This window comes from Odontesthes bonariensis, chromosome 18 (genome assembly GCF_027942865.1).
Source record: "Odontesthes bonariensis isolate fOdoBon6 chromosome 18, fOdoBon6.hap1, whole genome shotgun sequence".
NCBI lineage: Eukaryota > Metazoa > Chordata > Actinopteri > Atheriniformes > Atherinopsidae > Odontesthes > Odontesthes bonariensis.
The window spans coordinates 17,866,754-17,885,743 of NC_134523.1; the positions used below are offsets into that span (position 1 = coordinate 17,866,754).

Here is an 18,990-nt window from a genome sequence, read left to right on the forward strand (position 1 = left end):
TTTGATGATTTCAGAAAAATAACTCTCCCTTGTTCTACGCAAAGTCTGGTTGAACACACATAGCTTTTCTTTGTAAGTCTCATAATGAACCTGGAGCTTTGACTTGCGCCATTTCCGTTCGGCTCTCCGGCACTCCCTTTTCTGTGCCCTGACCGACTCTTCTTTCCTCCATGGCGCCCTTTGCCTACTTTTAACCATTCTAACCTTGACAGGAGCAATGGTATCCAAAACATTTAAGAGACTTGATGTGTAAGAGTTCAACAGATCATCAACATCAGAACACAGGGTGTTCTCAAACCTAATCATTTCCATAAACTGTGTCCCTGTTCTGTCATTTATGAGTCTTCCCCGAACAACTGCAGACCCAGCTGGCGTTTTGGGTAAAGTAGATAGGTCGAAGAAAACACAGAAATGATCAGATAAAGCAACATCAACGACATTCACGTTTGAAATAACAACACCCCTTGAAATGAGCACATCTAGAGTGTGCCCTCTGTTGTGGGTGGGCTCAGTCACATGCTAGACCAAACATTTCAAGGACAGCAGTGAGCTCTTTAGCTTCCTTGTTATGCGCTACGTCCACATGCACATTCAAGTCCCCTGTTATGACTAAACAGTCAAAAGCAGTGCACACAATTGAAAGTAGTTCAGTAAAATAATCAATAAAACAATTCTGTGGTGGTTTATAAATGGTGATATAAAGTATGGAAGATTGTTTTATCTCCATTTTGAATGACACATACTCAAATGATGAAAAAAACCCAAATGACAACTTGTGGGTGGGTATATTGTCCCTGAACATGGCACAAACACCCCCACCCCTCTGGTTTTCTCGTGTTTCAGACACAAAATTGAAGTGAGGTGGACTAGACTCAATCAGGACTGCATTTGCTGTGTTTTTGTCGAGCCACGTCTCAGTTAAAAACATAAAATCAAGATTGTGAGAGGAAATAAAACTATTAATTAAGAATGATTTGTTACTTGAAGATCTGACATTGAGAACTGCGTATTTGAGATTAGTTATAGTTGAACTGGATGCTGTGTTCTTGCAAGGGATATGGATAAGATTTCTCTGATTGGACAGTCTGATTGTCCCTCTCTTCACTCCATCCTTGGACCTCTGGTTGAGATGGTGTTTACCAACACAGAGGCCCTTAGTGTCCTAGACAACAGCATTGACGCTGTTGGAAATGACAGCTGTGGGCACCGGTGGTGGGGGCAAAGCTGGGGGGGCTTTGGTCGATGGAGTAGGCTGGGGAGGGAGAGGGGCTCGATGCTTCTTTGAGGATAGAATTCTTGATCTTGCCATGTTTGGCGTGAGAGGAACCATTTTAATCCCCGATTTCACCAAGCTTTCAAGGTGATCAGGAAATCTCCTGGGTGACGGTGGAGAAGAGAACGATGGTGAAACATCTCTGGAGGGTGTAGATGCAGCAGGTGGGTCCCAGGCCTGTGGTGAGGCCCGTGGTGAAGGCGATGGTGGAGCTGCTGAATCCTGTGTTCGGGATGCTGGAGGTGCTGCTGTGGCTGCTGTGGCTGAATCCTTTGCTGGGTCCTTGGGTGGCGAGGCAGGAGCTCTTCTCTGGCTCGTCTTCTCTCTCTGCGGCAGCACAGGACCCGGTCCTGGTCCTGGTCCTGGTCCTGGTCCTGGCCCCTTCTGATGCCTCAGAGCGTGGAGAAGATTATCCGTCAGTCGTCTCACTCCACCTCTGTTCAGGTGTGGGCCTTTTCTTTGAAAGAGATCATCTCTTTGCCAGAAAAGATTAAAGTTCTCGATGAAATGAGGTCCTCTGGACTCACAGACTTTGGACAGCCATGTGTTCAACTGAAGCAGCCGGCTGAATTTGTTGATCCTCCTGTCGATGTTTGGGAGAGGTCCACTTATGAATGTTGGTATTGTCACTTTATCAAGACTCTCAAACAGTTTCTCAAAGTCTTTTTTTAAGATTTCAGACTGATTCTCTCTGATGTCCACTGCACCCACGTGCACAATCAGCTGTTTCACCCCTTGGTGTTTTGCCAGTACCTCTGGTAGTAATCTTGTGATGTCAGAGACAGTGGCACTTGGATAGCTGCATGTAACCATTCTGTTTATGTTTATATTAGATATGGCTCCGTCTCCAAGCACAAGAGTATCTTTGACCTTGACACTCGGCACAGTTTCTCTGTCCATCTGCTTCTTTGTACCGTCTCTCTGTCTGTTACACTCAGTCACATTTGGCTCTGACAGTGGTAAAAATCTGTTTGTTAACTTTATTCCGGGTGATGTTACATATTCTCTGTTGATACCAACAGTTTGACGATTCTTCGGCTTTGCACCAAGTCCATCATACGTGCCTTTACAGAGTCTTGGAAAAGACACAGTATCATTTAGCTTTAAGTTGGAGGTAGCAGTTTTTTCACCCTTTCCTTTGGAAGTAAATGTGGACTTCTTACCACTGGATTCCATTGGGAGCGTTTCATGAAGTCCCATTTCAGTTTCTAAGGCAAAAATCCTTACTTGTAGCGCCCAAATTTCTTGTATTTCTTGTATTACATGTATTTACTAAATTTATATTAGCATTAAGTTAGCTTTTCGGAAGCCGTGGTTAACATGAGCTTTGTCATTTAGCATCAACCAGTTACCAATCAGCCATTGACTCTAGAGTTAGTAGAATCAATCTGTACATGACAAATAGTTTGTAAGATTTGGAAAACAGGCACATGAGCAGGTAAGGAAGTTGAGATGAAAAACAATGCTAATTATAGCCTAAATATAAAAAAACATATTACCACAACTTAAAACCCTCAAAAGGTTGTTACTGAGTATAAAGAGTTCATGCAATTAAAAATGAAAATCTGCAGAGAAGAATTTGTCATCTTAAGGCAGAAAGAGGCAGGATTTCCTGCTGGCACTGGAGAGCTGCATCCACAGTATGAGGAAACTGGCAAATTGAGCTTGAAGCTTCCCAGAGATATCAGACGAGTGGAAAATCCCCACATATACAAAGCATAGACTGTGAAAAAAGACAGTCTGTGATGCAAACAGACACACAAGGGGGGCAGGAATCTCCAGAAAAAGGTCAAGACTTTCTGTTCACTTTTCTTGCTGATTAATAGATGCCAGGAGCTTGGACATGTTTCAAACACTAACTGTGTGTGTAGTCTGTGTTTTTTTTTTTACCTTGGCACTGCTGTCAGAGTGGCGTCTGGCACAGGCTTGAAGCTGACTGATCCAAAACTGCTGCTCCTTGGCATCAGCGGCTACAATCATAGACAGGGGAAAATGCATCAATAATTCTTTTTACACAAAAGACATTGAGACTCATATATTCGTCCTTGTGTGCGTTCACAGTTATCGTATGGCGACTTCCTCTGCCAAAGATGAACTTCTAGTTCTGTTAAGAGGAGCATACAGCTGCAGGTGAAAATAAATGCTTGAAATCGCAAGTTTGTTTAAGAATTCTGTGTAAGAAGATTTGATACTGTTGTGTAACTCTTCAAAGTTTTGATCCGACAGTTATTTGAGGGAATTTATCCAAAACGAAGACAACAGATAAAAGATGTGTCCTTTGCATTTTTTTTCAAGGTATTTTTTAGTAATCAGTAAATGCAAGAGCATGTAAATAAATATTAGATGTTTAATTCAGAAATTTACGCGGTAAACACATCAGGTTCCGGTTCCTTCATTTGTGACCATAGACGGATTAGTTTTGCACCCAGATGGATAACAACATATAATAAGGAACAGCATGTGCACTAAAAACATGTTAAAAATCCCAAAATAATGACAATAAGATACTGTTGAGAATGATTAAATACTCTGGATCTAAAAATCAGGACGGAAAAAGATCAGCCAATAACATCAATAAAATGTCAAATTAATTAATTAAACCTGAATAAGACTGAATGCCAGACCTGAATAAATTAATAAGTAATTAAATAAGTGAATGTGTATGTGCAAAACATAGCTAGAAGTTTTTCAGTTCAGTGATAGCAGCAAGAAAAAAAGCTGTTTTTAAGCACTTTGTTCTACACCTTGTTACTAAAAACCTCCAGAAAGTGTGAAGAAGCTGAAAATCACTGCACAAAGTATGGGAGTAATCCTTTAGAATAGATTTAGCTGATCGATGTAGCTGCCTCCTATACAGGGACGCTGAGTAAAGCTGCGAGGCACCAATCAAACAACTAGACCATTTAACAATTTGGTTCAGGGAAATCCTCTCCTTAAAATAATTATGATTTAATGAAAAACATGCTCGTTATGATGCGATCAATATGAAAATACGAGACAAAAATATCAAAATGATGTTTGAGATATAAAGACCTATATTTTGTGGCACAAAACGTACACATAAAAGTATTAGTATAGTGAAGGAAATTTGAATCTAAATTAAAATAAGAACTGAAACAACATGATTTTAACATGAGAGTATACAGGTAGCCTTGCTCTGTCCATATATAACCAAGTCTTTACCCATCAGCAACTGAAAAGCTCACGAGTTTATGTTTCATTTATGTAATTGGTTAGTTGTGGTTTTACCATCACAGAACCAGCTTAACCATTACAGATCATGTTTTAAGGTGAAATGAGGGAGTCTTTCTGATTTCACCTGTTGCTGTCTGCAAATGATAGCAGTTTCTTTTTTTTTGTTTTTTTTTTTTTGTTTTTTTAAATCAAACTTTAACTTACAGACAAATATTTGATCCTGTTACTTTCTCACTGATGTCCTGAGGGCATCAGTATCGCATCTGAACCAGTTCATTTACTCCTCTTCGCTTAGCTCAACACTCAGTACTAAAGAAGCTCCGGCAATTCATTTGGCCAATTTGCGACCAGCCCAGGAAGCAGCTTGATACCGCCTGCAAGCTTGTGGTTTTCCTCTTGGCAAAGAGACAATCATCCCTGCTAACAAACAGCTAACTAAAGCTTAGACTTGCTGACTGGTAGAGCTAGATGTAGCCCTCGGATGAAGAAGATGCTGACTGTTTGCCTATGCTGTCCCCCTGCAGGTCAGACTGGAGAATAATATTCTTCTGATCCCATTTCACAGCCTAATTAATAGCGGGCAGTATCTAAGATAGGATAGATAATTAAAGTAAATTTCAAACTGTAGGTCAAGTCAAGCTGGAGGACCAAGTAAGCTTCAAAGATTGCAGGATGTGCACTTCTACTAACTGCCATTTTAAAATAAATGTGCTGAAATCGTAAACTTTTATATTATATAAAATGTCATTTAAAACCACCCAGCATACAACAAAACAATGTTAACTTTAAGGTAACAAAAGGGAAGATGTGTGGCAGGTAATTATGTGGTGTTCAGTGGCATCTGGGAACTCTGAATTTCCAATACCTGACCATGAAAAAGATCAGTGATAGAAAATACCACCACTTTCTTCCACATTTAGTTAATCAACAAAAAAACAGCAGAAAAAAAATCTTTCTTCCATTATTTTTTATGTTATGAAACATAAATCAAAGCACATTGAGACTTTTCCTGATCTAAAGTAAACACGACCGTTGACTGTCAGTAGAAAAGCAACAAAGCAAACCTGAAGACAGCCGAGCTTTTTCTTCAGAGTATCAAACGTGGTGCGATTTTCTGCCTGAGCATCAAAGAGCTATTATGTTTTTATCTGTGGAAAAATAACTACAGCCTCATCCCAAGTGACATCCTCACTCGATCCTCTGCAGGAACGTTGTTAAAAGGCTTCAATGAGTATTCAGAACAAGAAGTATTAGATTCAAACATACAACGCTGCCTGCTTAGAGAAGTCATTCCATATTTCCAGCTCTCTCTTCAGGCCGTTTCATATCAGTTGACCTCCCATGTCGCCTCTGTACTTAATATAATAGAGACCGACAGATGCACTGGCTGACCCTTATTTCTACAAGTGAGTGTGTTCGGCCCGTAATTCTGTCTGATATACAAACTATAACACCTAATGTTCAAAATAAGAAAACGAGATTTTTGCTTTTCGGATGGGCGAATTTTACTTCTCCGATGGGATGCGAATGTTTGCCATTTTTCCTTCTTGTATTTTTTGGAATATGCTCCTGGAATTATCTTAACACTTATAATACAAGAGGGAGAAGTAAGCTAAAAGAAGCTGGTCTTTATGGCAGTAATCTTATGTGAAAGACACTAATGAAAGATGCATAGACCACCATTCGTACACTTCTTATGTTACACTGCTTCTCAGTATTTCATTACCACTGTTGGCCAAATACAACTGAAGGTTTTACCTTAATGTCTTCAAAACACAAAAGTTTAAATAGTTCAACACATTCGAGGGAAATTCTGGAGGAGAAAAAAAACCTAAGGCGGAGTTTTGCATATCTAGCAGAGATTACAGATACTCACTTCTGGTTATTCGCATACAAACACGCATGTGTGTAAACGAGGTATTACAAACAGGGTTAAGATTTTAAGATCGGATCTCTCGACTAGCTTGGGGAAGACTCAGTGTCCCACTGGAATATCTGGAAGAGGGAAAGGAAGGGATGGATGGATGGATGGATGTATGGATGGATGGATGGATGGATGGATGGATGGATGGATGATATCTTATGTGGGACTAATTACAGCAAAAATCAGTCATTTTAAACTTAAAAGAACTATTGCTAAATGACTGAATAGAATTTTAATTTCAACTTAAATACAACTACAATTATTAGGGTAAATGAGAGGATCTTATTTTTCCAGATTAATTTGTAAAGACTGAGTGAAAAAGTGAAGGTTCCCTGAAGAGTTTTCCTGTTAAACAGAAGTCACGATGGTCCTTGTGGTCTAACAGATGCATTGAATGCATTCCTTCTACAAAAAAAACTTGCAAACCTATATATCCACTATCTGTAGAGGCAAGGATTAATGTGAAAGCCTTGGCAGAAAAGTGCAACCACGGGTCTGTGTATGAGATAAACAAAAAAGGGCACTACTTCCGTTTTAAAAGTTTACTTTGACTAGAGTTGCTTTTCTTTTAATTCTGTTTTTCTACTTTCACTAAATGTAGTTTGGAATGAATTAATCCATCAGGAGCTCATAGCTGCAGTGCTCACACAGTGTGGCAGGCCACCTTTGTGGAACAGAAAAACAGAACTGGGACACCCAGTGCTTTTACAGACCCTTGCATGACTGAGCACATCAGACCCTAAAGACTTATTTACAGATCATGACTTAAACGCTGCTTTGAGTCTGCGAGAAACATTGGGCTTAATTCCCATATAAACCACTGTGTTCGACTGTGTTGAAGTCTTGTGTTCAATGAGCCGAAAGCAACCAGGGAGTCCAAACTGAATATGCCTCACAGCTTCAAATGTTGTGCTCAAAGTCTTGTCACCAAGATACAACTCAGAGATTTAAATCAACATTAAAAACAAAAACGCACAGGCTAAACCACTATAGCATGCAGCATGATGAAGAGTTAAGAAGAGTCACAAAAAAGCACAGTCAGTCAACACACTGCTTTGAGCATGTGCATGGAGCAGTAGACTGGACTGTAACATTTTGTAGTTAAAGAGGAGGGACCAAAGCAATTTAAAGACCTCACACAATACAGAAGATGACAGAATTTTCTAACATCTAAAAATATTTTTCTCAAAGGCATAATTGGGAAAACAGCCTCTGAAACTGTTTTTAACTTTGAGACATTACAATAATCCACTTATTTTTCAAAGAAAATAAAAAATAAAATAATTTTCTCATCCATTCTGTCTAATTCACAGAAAAGCTTTAAATGGGAAAATAAATGGAAGCCAGAGTCCATGAATTAGATTTACAAGTGCAGTGCCCATTTAAAACCTTTGTTTCACGCATAATCAATCTGAGGAGCAGCGCTAGCTCGCACAAACACACAATGTGTTTGGAAGATATTAGAATTATAAGCAGGAGCTGAGCTGGATAATGAGAAGAAAGGGCCATTTCACAAGTATTTTGGGATCTAGACCACCTTAGACTAGCCTGGGAATTCCCATGCTGCTTTGCGCTCGATTTCATTCTCACTGCAAAGTCAGCCTGGAATAGAATAGAATGGAATAGAATAGAACTACTTTATTCATCCCAGCTGGGAAATAGTTTTGCAGTAGCAGCGTACAGACAGTAAAAATAAAAATAAGAATAAGAATAGAAATAAAATAAATAAAATAAAATAAAATAAAATAAAATAAAATAAAATAAAATAAAATAAAATAAAATAAAAATATATGTACATCAAAGTGCAACAATGCAGTTGTGCGGTTATGCAGTTATGGTATTGAGATACCATAATAACACTTAACTATTATTGTACAGGGTGATGGCATGTGGCAGGAAAGATTTCCTGTATCTGTCCCTTCGACAGCGGAGCTGAAGCAGTCTGTGTGAGAAGGTGCTCCGCTGTCTGTCCACTGTGTGGTGGAGAGGGTGCTGTATGTTATCCATGATAGATAACAGCTTCTTCTGTGTCCTCCTCTCCACCACGGTTTCCAGTGACTCTAATTTTTGTCCCAGTACAGAGCCAGCTTTCCTGATGATTTTGTCCAGCCTGTTAGAGTCGCTGGCTCTGATGCTGCTTCCCCAACACACAGCAGCAAAGAAAATGGCACCGGCAACAACACTGTGGTAGAAGGTCTCCAACATCCTGCTGCACACATTGAAGGATCTCAGCTTCCTTAGGAAATAAAGTCTGCTCATCCCCTTCTTGCACACAGCGTCAGTGTTGGATGCCCAGTCCAGTCTGTTGCCGATCACCACTCCCAGGTATTTGTAGTCATCCACCTCCTCCACCACCTCCCCCTTGATCTTCAGTGGCTGTGAAGGCGTCTTCTTCTTCCTCCTGAAGTCGATCACCATCTCTCTGGTCTTGCTGACGTTCAGCCTCAGGTGATTCTGTTCAGACCACTCCACAAAGTTGTCCACCAGTGTCCTGTACTCCCCCTCCTCTCCATCTCTTATACACCCGACAACAGCTGAGTCATCAGAAAACTTCTGTAGGTGACATGACTCAGAGTTGTACTGGAGATCAGTGGTGTATAAGGTAAAGAGAAAAGGAGAAAGCACGGTTCCCTGTGGAGCTCCTACGTCACTGACCACCACATCAGACAGGACACTGCCCAGACGGACAGACTGTGGCCGACCTGTCAAGTAGTCAGTAACCCAGGAGATCACTGAGTTGTGGACACCCATCCCCCGCAGCTTCTCACCCAGTAGCAGGGGCTGGATGGTGTTGAAGGCACTCGAGAAATCAAAGAATGTGATTCTCACAGTGTCTCCTCCACCATCCAGGTGCATGTGGGCTCGTTGCAGCAGGAAGATGACAGCATCATCAACTCCCAAGTGGGGCTGGTAGGCAAATTGTAGGGGGTCTAGAAACGTCCTCACCTGAGGCCTCAGCTGGGCTAGGACCAGTCTCTCCATGACCTTCATCACATGAGATGTGAGAGCGACCGGTCTGTAGTCCACTGGGTCGGATGGCCTCGACTTCTTGGGGACAGGAACCACGTGTGACATCTTCCACAGCAACGGGACTCTCTCCTGACTCAAGCTCAGGTTGTACAGATGTACGAGTACAGGAGACAGCTGGCTGGCACAGGTCCTCAGGATCCATGGTGTGATGCCGTCAGGGCCTGCAGCCTTCCCCTGATGTAGTCTATCCAGCTGCCTCTTAACCTGGCCTGTAGTCACCGTTAGCTGGGGGCTGGTGTTGTTGTCCGCAGAGGAGGAGGGGGAGGAGGTGAGGGGGAAGGAGGGGGAGGGGGGGAGGGGAGAGGGGCAGATGGAGAGGTGTCGTGCAGGAGAATGCCGGTAGGTGTGTTGAGCAACTTGGGACAGTGTGGATGTGTGGGGGGATGGGGGTGACAGGGGGGTGGCAGGAGATGAACTAAACCTGTTAAAAAACTGGTTAAACTGGTTTGCCCTGTCCAGGCTCCCTGATGTCTGCGTGTCCTTCCCCTTCATCCCAGTTATGTGTTTCATTCCAGTCCACACATCTCTCACACAGTTCTGCTCGAGTTTGGACTCAAGCTTCCTCCTGTAGTTGTACCTGCATGTCCTCAGTGTCTCTTTGAGTTCACGCTGCACTCTCCTCTGCTCCTCTCTGTCTCCAGACCTGAAAGCCATCTTCTTTCTGTTTAGAACTGCCTTCAGCTCACTGGTAATCCAGGGTTTATTGTTGGAGAAGCAGCGCACGGTCCGGGCTGGCGTGACGGTGTCCTCACAGAATCTGATGTAGTCTGTGATGCAGTCAGTCATATTGTCTATGTCCTCCCCATGAGGCTCACAGAGTGCATCCCAGTCTGTTGACCCAAAGCAGTCCTGCAGTGCCTCAGCTGCCTCCTGTGTACACCTCCTCACTGTCCTGGTGCGCACGGGCTGCCTACTCACAAGAGGGACATACCTGGGAGTCATCCTGACCAAGTTGTGGTCAGACCTGCCAAGGGGGGAAGGGCTGTGGCGCAGTATGCATCCTTGGCATTAGCATACAGGAGATCAAGCGTTTTGTTTTCCCTGGTGGGACAGTCAACATACTGCTGGAAGTTGTTTAGAGTTTTTTCTAGTGAGGCATGGTTAAAGTCCCCTGTGATGATCATGAAAGCGTCCGGGTATTGAGTCTGGAGTTTGGCAGCGGTCGAGCTGATGACGTCACAGGCCGCCGCTGCATCAGCTGATGGGGGGATGTAAACAGAAACCATGATGGTGGACGTAAACTCCCTCGGTAAATAATACGGACGCATTCCCACAGCCAGAAGTTCAATGTCCGGGGTACAGATCAGTTCCTTCACGTTCACATGACCAGGGTTACACCACCTTTCACTCACATAAAGTGCAATCCCGCCACCCTTCTTCTTCCTACTCTTGGAAAAGTCTCTGTCCCCCCGCACCAAAGAAAATCCAGGTACCTCCACGCTGTAGTCCGGAATGAGCGAGTGCAGCCAAGTTTCCGTGAAGCAGAAGATGCTGCACCACCACCCTTATTTTTGCCTGAGTTTGGGAACCAATCACAGAACGGGGGGGGCAGCAAGACGATGACGACGTCTATGCGCTACACCGAAGCTTGTAGAGTGTTAATCCAACATGGCAGCGGACACAACGTTACCGTTCGATGCAGCCTTAGAAAGTGTTTCGGAGTAGATTCACCCTAGGGTCATTTGAACCGTGACATCCAGCCAAGTAGCCCACCCGAAGTTTTTCCGATCTTGGCTGAACATCAGCTTAGTTACTGAGTTATCCCGAATAGCTTAGTACAAGCGCTAATGGACCCTGGCAGTATCTCCAAAAGTACCACACTAAAATCACATGCCATGACACCAAACTTCTACAGTAGTACAAATATGGTCTGTACTCACAAAACGATGCATTTGGAAGTTTGTACATAGTCCAGAAGTTTATTATTATAAACACAAGCCTAATAGCTTCTCTGCTGCTAAAGCTGCGTCGACGTCACTTCCTTGATCTGGGAGCTTCAGTGTAAGATGAGGGTTGATCTACTACTGTAGACAACAAAGCAAGGCTGCTCAATTTCTCCATTGATAAAATAAATTCACAACTCTACAACATAAAAATTCATGTAGAATATAGCATATACTTTGTTGTCTACAGTAGTAGATCAACCCTCATCTTACATTGAAGCTCCCAGATCAAGGAAGTGACGTCGACGCAGCTTTAGCAGCAGAGAAGCTATTAGGCTTGTGTTGATAATAATAAACTCCTGGACTATGTACAAACTTCCAAATGCATCGTTTTGTGAGTACAGACCATATTTGTACTACTGTAGAAGTTTGGTGTCATGGCATGTGATTTTAGTGTGGTAATTTTGGAGATACTGCCAGGGTCCATTAGCGCTTGTACTAAGCTATTCGGAATAACTCAGTAACTCGGCTGATGTTCAGCCAATTTCGGAAAAACTTGGCTGGATGTCACGGTTCAAATGACCCTAGGGTGAATCTACTCCGAACCATCACTTTAAGTAGCTTAGAGCGCAAGTTTACTTTTATTTTACTTTTTTTTCTTCTTCTTCCTCGTCGAATTTCTGTCGTCATCTGGTATAAGTGATACAATTGGCTATGATTCGCGCGCAAAGCAGCATGGGAAGAACCAGACGCCATTTGATAGATATTCGTAGCGCCCAATAAACGGCTCTAGGCATTCGTAAACCATGCGTCAAATACGAGAAAATGCACACCTATTTCCCAGACCACCATCTCATCGAGATTGTGGACGCGTCAGCCAGGCTAACCTTAGACCAGGTTCAAACGAAAAAACTACATTATTCAGACGGGTCAAATCTGGACTAAATTTGCTTTATAGAATTTTAAACACACAGTATGTGATTATTGAAGTGTTTTTTTTTTTTAATATGTCAAAGTGCAAAAGTGCTGTATGTTCCACAAAGCAGGTAATGGCTGTTTGTGGCATTTACCAAATTCCAAAGATGTGTTTAAAGAGTCTTTAGTTTCAGTAGGATAATCTTCCAGAACTGATCTGTCAAATTACTGTGTTTGTTTTGTTTGTTTTCTTTTGTTTTCTTTAAATGGACCTTGTTTAAGTTGGTCTACATCCCTAAAAAGCAGAATAATTGCATTTTTCTGTCTCTCCCCTAAACAGCCAAGCCTGAAGGAGTCAACCTTCCATGTTGTGTTGTAGTAAGAAGCGAGCGATGATGAAAACAGCTCAAGAAAACCTGCAAGTGCCTTAGTCTTAGAAAAATAACTTTTCTATGCATGAGAGCATACACATGAGTGTCTGAAGCCACTACCAACTGAAAAACAACCCTGGAGTTTTGTTTAGGGCACAACATATCTGAAAATATAACATTCAGTGAGCCATTCAGCCCCATTTTCTCTGTATCTCCATCTAATATCAACTTCAGATGATGCTGCATTGGCAGCACCTTGGAAGTAGGAAATTGAAACGTATTGACTCTTGCTTTTTAATCACACCATTAGTTATGTAGTTCTCTAACCATGAGAAATAAATCCGCTGATAATGCTCTACAAGTAATTTAATGTTCTATATCCTGACAAGGAAAGCTGAAATCTAATTGGCGCTCCTTCATTTTTTAATAGTGGGAAGATTTCCCATTTGTCACTGAATGCATTATCAGGAGAACACTGGCAACTTCCTCTACAAAATCAAACACTGGTGAAATATTGCCCTTAAAAGCAATAGTTCTTAATGTTAGCCACTAAAAACGTGAACAAAACACAGAGGAATGGAGCAACAGTAAAGTCTGGAGTTTATGGAGCCGAAATGTGATGAAGGAATTACAACTAGACTTTTTAACTGTCTTACTAACTGTTAGTTACATTCTGCAGTGCCTACCAAAGGGATCAGTATCCTACCAGCTGTGCATTGTCAAACTGCAGACAAGAGAAAAGTAAGCATTTGAAAATAAAACTGCCAGTCAAGTGCTTTTCCTTTGAAAGGACATATACTATATGCCTTCCCAGAGCAAAATAAAGTGCTTCAAGGGTAGTTAAGAACAACACATCTCAAAAGAGGTGGACCCTGAGGAAGAAAAGGGGGTGCAGAGTGGGTCACTTTGCACCCTACAATGACCTGTTAGAATAGAGGTTTCGATTCATGGATGAAAAGTCGCTTTAGTCTCCCGGTTATTCTGGCAAAAGCATGTCAGAGAAATTTCAATTAGACCTCAGGAAATTGTGTCAGCTTGTGAAAAAAGGGCATTATATGTCTCTTTTGAGGGGACAGATGAAAGTGGTACACATTGGAAACAGAGAGTGACAGTATCATACCTTTCCCAAAGGACTTAGGTTCTGACTAAACATAAGTGTTTAGTGTTGTCTCCATGATTTTCCAACAAAATGACTTGTTATTGTGTTTTATGAAACATTTGGTCTTTTCACTTATGCCTTTCAAGTCGGGGCTGATGTGTCTTCTTTGTGCATCGGTGTCATGTGTGAAAGCACTGGTGCTGATGAACCTCTGAAACAGCAAGAGGGGTAGTTATCGAGGAGAAATGGTCCATGTGTGTAAGGGCGAGCAGGCATCATGGAACAGGCCATTCTAACGTCACTCAACTGATTCCACAACCCCAGCTTGATGTGTACAAGCACACACTGATGCAGGCCTGAGTCGCCTCTGACTGGCATGCGTGAATTGGAGGAACAGCAGCGGGATAACGAGGACATCTTTTTTGCCACGACAAATAAAAACTATACTATGTGCTCTGCAAATGTGGATTGTCCAGAGTAACAATGTCTCTGTGGAAATAGAGTACAATGAATACATTATACATTAATGCATCCCTTCCATACATAAAACCAGATATCAGATCAACATGTCTTTTCATTGACCCACCTACAGAAACTTAAAAAGCAAAGTATAATAAAGAGTTTCCATCATCAAGCTGACTCTCTGTTGGCTTACTTTCTGTTTACTTTTAAAAGCAGTCTGCTGATGTTTGGTGCTGCAGCTATTTAATGAAATCAATTAAAGAAAGGCAACTCTGAGTTCAGTGTGGGAAAGTGAAACCAAATTTCACAAAACACCTAAAGTGAGTATAATGACCATACATGCACACACAAATAAATCTTTATCAAAGTAGGCAGTCATTTAATTCTCAATCTTAGGTACCTGTAGATTAGCTTTACACCCAATATTACTCCAAATAGTTTGTATTCATTTCAGAGCTGTGGTGGGCTTTCTCCTGGGGGAAGTGCCAACCTGAGAACAAGGGGATTTGGCTTAAGTGTCTTCTGATTGATCTTACTACTGGGGCTTTATCCAGACGGTGGGGGAGAGGATGACGGTGACTCTTGAATGCACACTACTCCCGTTGCCGGTCAGGAAGCTACAACAACTCGTAAACAGCGGAAAAACATTGACAAAACACACTACTTGATCAAGAATGAAAACACATCAAATGCAGTCATACAGTCATGCAGATGTGGAAATAAATACTGATGTGGACAGTGATAAAATGCCAACTGAGCAGAAAACACCTGCAGCCAAAACCTAGACAAAGTGATGATGCTGACACACTCCTTCATTGTTAACTGAAGTAAATTTAGTTATTGCTTTTTTTGTGCTTAATATGTGAAGTTCATGGATGGTGGTTCTAGATGCTTGAGTGAGTAACTTCATGTTTCTGAGCAGTTTTGGAACCGGTAAATAGATGCATATGGTTGCAAACAAACGTATTAACTCAAAGCACAGTTAGCCTCCTTAGCTGCCTTTTCACTCAGTGTACCCATGACGTTTGCACTAAAATGCGTTCACACACTTAATACCCACACAACGCTAACATTTAAAACGATTTCACGCATTGTTGGCTGCTCAGACTTGTGCCCTTTTAATCTTTAAAGTAGTCTCGACTTTTAGCTTTAGCCTCCTCGTAAGTATAGGAAAAAAAATCCAAACGTCTTTGTGACTACGTTACTGGCTAAGAAAAATAAACCGCCTCAACTGTTCCAAGATTGCTGAGTCTATAGGGAAGCTGAAAAGGGTCAAGCTGCCCTCTCAACCGAAAACACATTTTCTAAGAGACATAAACAAAGTGGTTGTGCTCTTCGAAATGGTGGTGGATCACTCGTTCCATGAAACTCAATAACTTCTCGGCAGACAACAAGCACATTTAAGTTGTCGAAAAGAAACATGAATAGACAAAGATAAACGTAGTGAGTCACTTACTACAGAAGTAAGGAACTGCATCATTACAAAAACAAATTTCTCTGTAAGTCAAGCATTTTGACGTGCTCATGGAAGTTATTCCAGTGTAATAAGGGTTCAATTTGCACCTGTCAATCACTTGTGAAACAAATATCTGCAACTGCCTGTACAATGTTTACAAGGCCCTCTTTAAAGTGAAGAGGCAACTCTAAATAAATGAGACTTTCACACAAGCGCACCACCCGAAACGAGCTCTCCCATCAAGAGAGGCTCCTCGCCTCCACGGGAGAACGCGACATTCATACAGAAACACCTGCTCTGAGCCGTCTCTCTGCAAAAACATCCAGTAACAAGCTTCCTATTTTGTCATTGTTGCCATCATCCACAGACTTCACTCACCGTGAAGGAGCTGCACATTCACAGAGCGAGCAACCCTCTATCTAAACTGGATATTTTTCTCTGTGATGTGCACAAGCTCAGCTGCGATTAAAGATAATTACCCATCTGTGTTGAGGTGAGCAGCCTGCACATGTATCTGTGCTAATGTGCACCTGTTCGTATGGAGATACGAGAGATATACGTGGTGCTTTAGGTAAACGCAGGTCATGACGCTCTCCTTTAGGGAGAGGGGGAACAAAAACTGTGACACTAAAGAAATGTAAAACTTTTTTGGGTAGACTTGGAGGTGACATCCCGAGAGCTCTATTCATATGATGAATGCAGGTATGTGCTCGAAGCTAAAGGGAGTAAAAACTGGTTTGTGTGCTCATATAAAATGCTCAATAAAACACATCCATCTTGGTCCGTGTGTCTTAGTTAAATGTCAATATCCATCCCTGACAGATGAACAATAGTCGAGCGCTGCTGAGTGAGACTGCCAATTAAGACTCCTCCACAGTCATCTAATTACATCCATTTTTAATTAAAGTGCCGTGTAACATGTTATTGGTCATGATAATGGTGAGTCTGAGGATTAATGCTTGGACCAGCAGTTAGATTCGATTAAAGTGCGGACAGATTTTATGAGCGGGGCACTTTAAACATACATTCTAAACAATAGGAACAACCTGACAGGGACTCGAATAGATGAATGAGCAGCCTGGCAGTACTGATTACCAGCTAATCAAAATAACACGATGGCACGTGGTGTAAAACCCATGATTATTCTTACAAAAGCAGTGCCACTATATGACATACTGAAAGAATATCTGTTGCAAATTCAAGTTTAACAAAGACGTAAATACTATTCAAAAGCTTCCCTAACTACTTTACAACTCATTCTTGGTGCAAAGCAGTTAATTTCAATCTAATATGCAAGACAGCACAGGGGACAAATGTCACATCTAAGCAGAATAATCAAGCTCTATTTGAACAAAAGTAACACACACTCAGATACTGAAACATTTGTGTGTGTAAATGAGATGTGTCTCTTAATGAAGACAAAGGCAGGAAAATAAGTCCTCAATTACTTGTGGATTTGATTCATTTTTCATCTATTAGTCGTGCCTCTAAAGATCACAAGAGATGTAGCATAATGAAAATGTCAATGAGTCTGTTCTTCCCTTTAATAAGCCGCTGGCTGAAAATAGAATCATATCTAATTCTGTCAAAGTATTAAGGCGTTTGTTCCCAATAAAGGCCCCAATAAATCAAATTTGATATATTCAAATGCATATGTGGCAGATTTACCAGTACCTGATCCAACAACGACAAAAACAAACTTTCTAGCTTTTCTTAAAGGTGTTTTGAAGTTGTAATATCCTGGAAAACAGTTTAAAAATGCTCATAACTTGTCTTCTGCTCATATACAACTACAAATTTAGCGTCCAATTAAATTATTTTGTCCAAGTTCAAATTTTAGCAGCTCGGATGTGAATCAGTGTCTGTTCAGGCCACTGGAACTGACCAATCAGAGCTGACTGGGCCTTTCGGGAAGTGGGGCACCCTCTGTTTCTGCAGGAAATATGTAAATAAACATAGGTAATTAGCTGCAGAGCATCTATCAGAGCAGAAGTTACTTTTTGGAGATGTAGTTTGATTAAATGGAAAATCAGGGAGAATGATTATCAAACAAAAAGAGATCAAATTGAACTTTTGTAAACCCTGTCTTCGCCAAACTAATAAAAATCAATATGAGTACAGGGCTCTCAAATCTCACGCAATGAGCGTGAAACACACGCATTTCAACAAGTTCACATGCTCACACGCCACACATGCCATTTCTCACGCTGAGAAATGATCAACTTCGTCGCACAGAAATTCTAATGGCCTATACTATAAACGAGTCAATGGCAGGTTACTGTGCGCTCGTACAGCTCAGAACTATCTACCGATTAAAGTGTTCGTTGGAGTAGTAGGTCTAAATATTCAGCAGACACCCTTTGACATTAGCAACTTAATGAAAAATGAAAAATATGTAGGAGTGTAATTAGGCTTCCGTGGTTAATTTTTTTCAAAGGTGACTGGTATGAGCAGATTCCCAATAAGGCTATCTACAATTGCCAAACTGGTATTAGTTCTGCCACACTGAAATGCTGATGCAGAGAGGGTTTTTTCCATGGTGGGGCTCAATAAAACCAAGACCAGGAACACGTTGGCTTGGCTCTGAATGGAACTCTATCATCCATCAAGACTGTGAAAATGGCTGACATTGAGCCACAGTGCTTTAAATGGGAGCCCCCAATATCAGTCATCAAGCATTAAAATCTGCCACAAACACTTACAACAACACAAAAAAAATTGTTTGTTAAGACTTTGCATACCTAAAACAATTTATTTTAAAATATAGCAGAATTTAGTGTAAAAGTGAAGATTTGTGATTTTGGTATAAATAAAACAATTTCTTTGTTCTTTAAGCTAGTTTATGGCGATGGGATACCACCCCCCCCGAATCTCACTCCAAGCAAACTTGAAAACATGACAGGCCTGTGAGGACAATATAAGCATATAAAAAGTATGCAGATAACTTAAGTCAGCAAATATTTACTGATAGATGGGAAAGCTTTTTATTGATTTTTCCATTCAGAGCTAAAAGGTTAATACCACTCTCATGTAGCTTGTGAATTCACAGCTAGCAGCATATTAGCTTAGCATAAAAAAATAGAGGGTACATTTTAGATCAAGTCAATCGGGGGAGATTTTTATCAAGTTACAGCCATGTTTACAAAGGGGTTGTCTGATTTTTAAAGCCATTTTGTCCACATTCTTAGCAAATTTAGGGGAAAAAAGAGCTACTCATAAATGTAGTATAGCTATCAGACTTAGGAGGAACAGGTCTGCTGCAGGTTTTGCTTCTTTTAAATCAAATCTCAAGACTTTCTTGCTCGCTGATGCATTTGATCAATTGAATACATTTGAAGGACTTTATAAACTTCCATTGTACTGTACCTTTTACTCAGCTTTA

At 41.2% G+C, this 18,990-nt stretch overlaps 1 protein-coding gene across 2 annotated transcripts in view; it reads right to left on the minus strand.

Annotated features, from left to right (window-relative positions):
• Positions 1-18,990, minus strand: part of osbpl10a (oxysterol binding protein-like 10a) — a 109,341-nt gene that overhangs the window by 68,957 nt on the left and 21,394 nt on the right. For both annotated transcript variants that reach the window (XM_075449519.1, XM_075449518.1), the window contains exon 3: positions 3,164-3,243. In XM_075449519.1, coding sequence (XP_075305634.1) covers positions 3,164-3,243 — 80 coding nt within the window. The remainder of the gene's footprint in view (positions 1-3,163; positions 3,244-18,990) is intronic.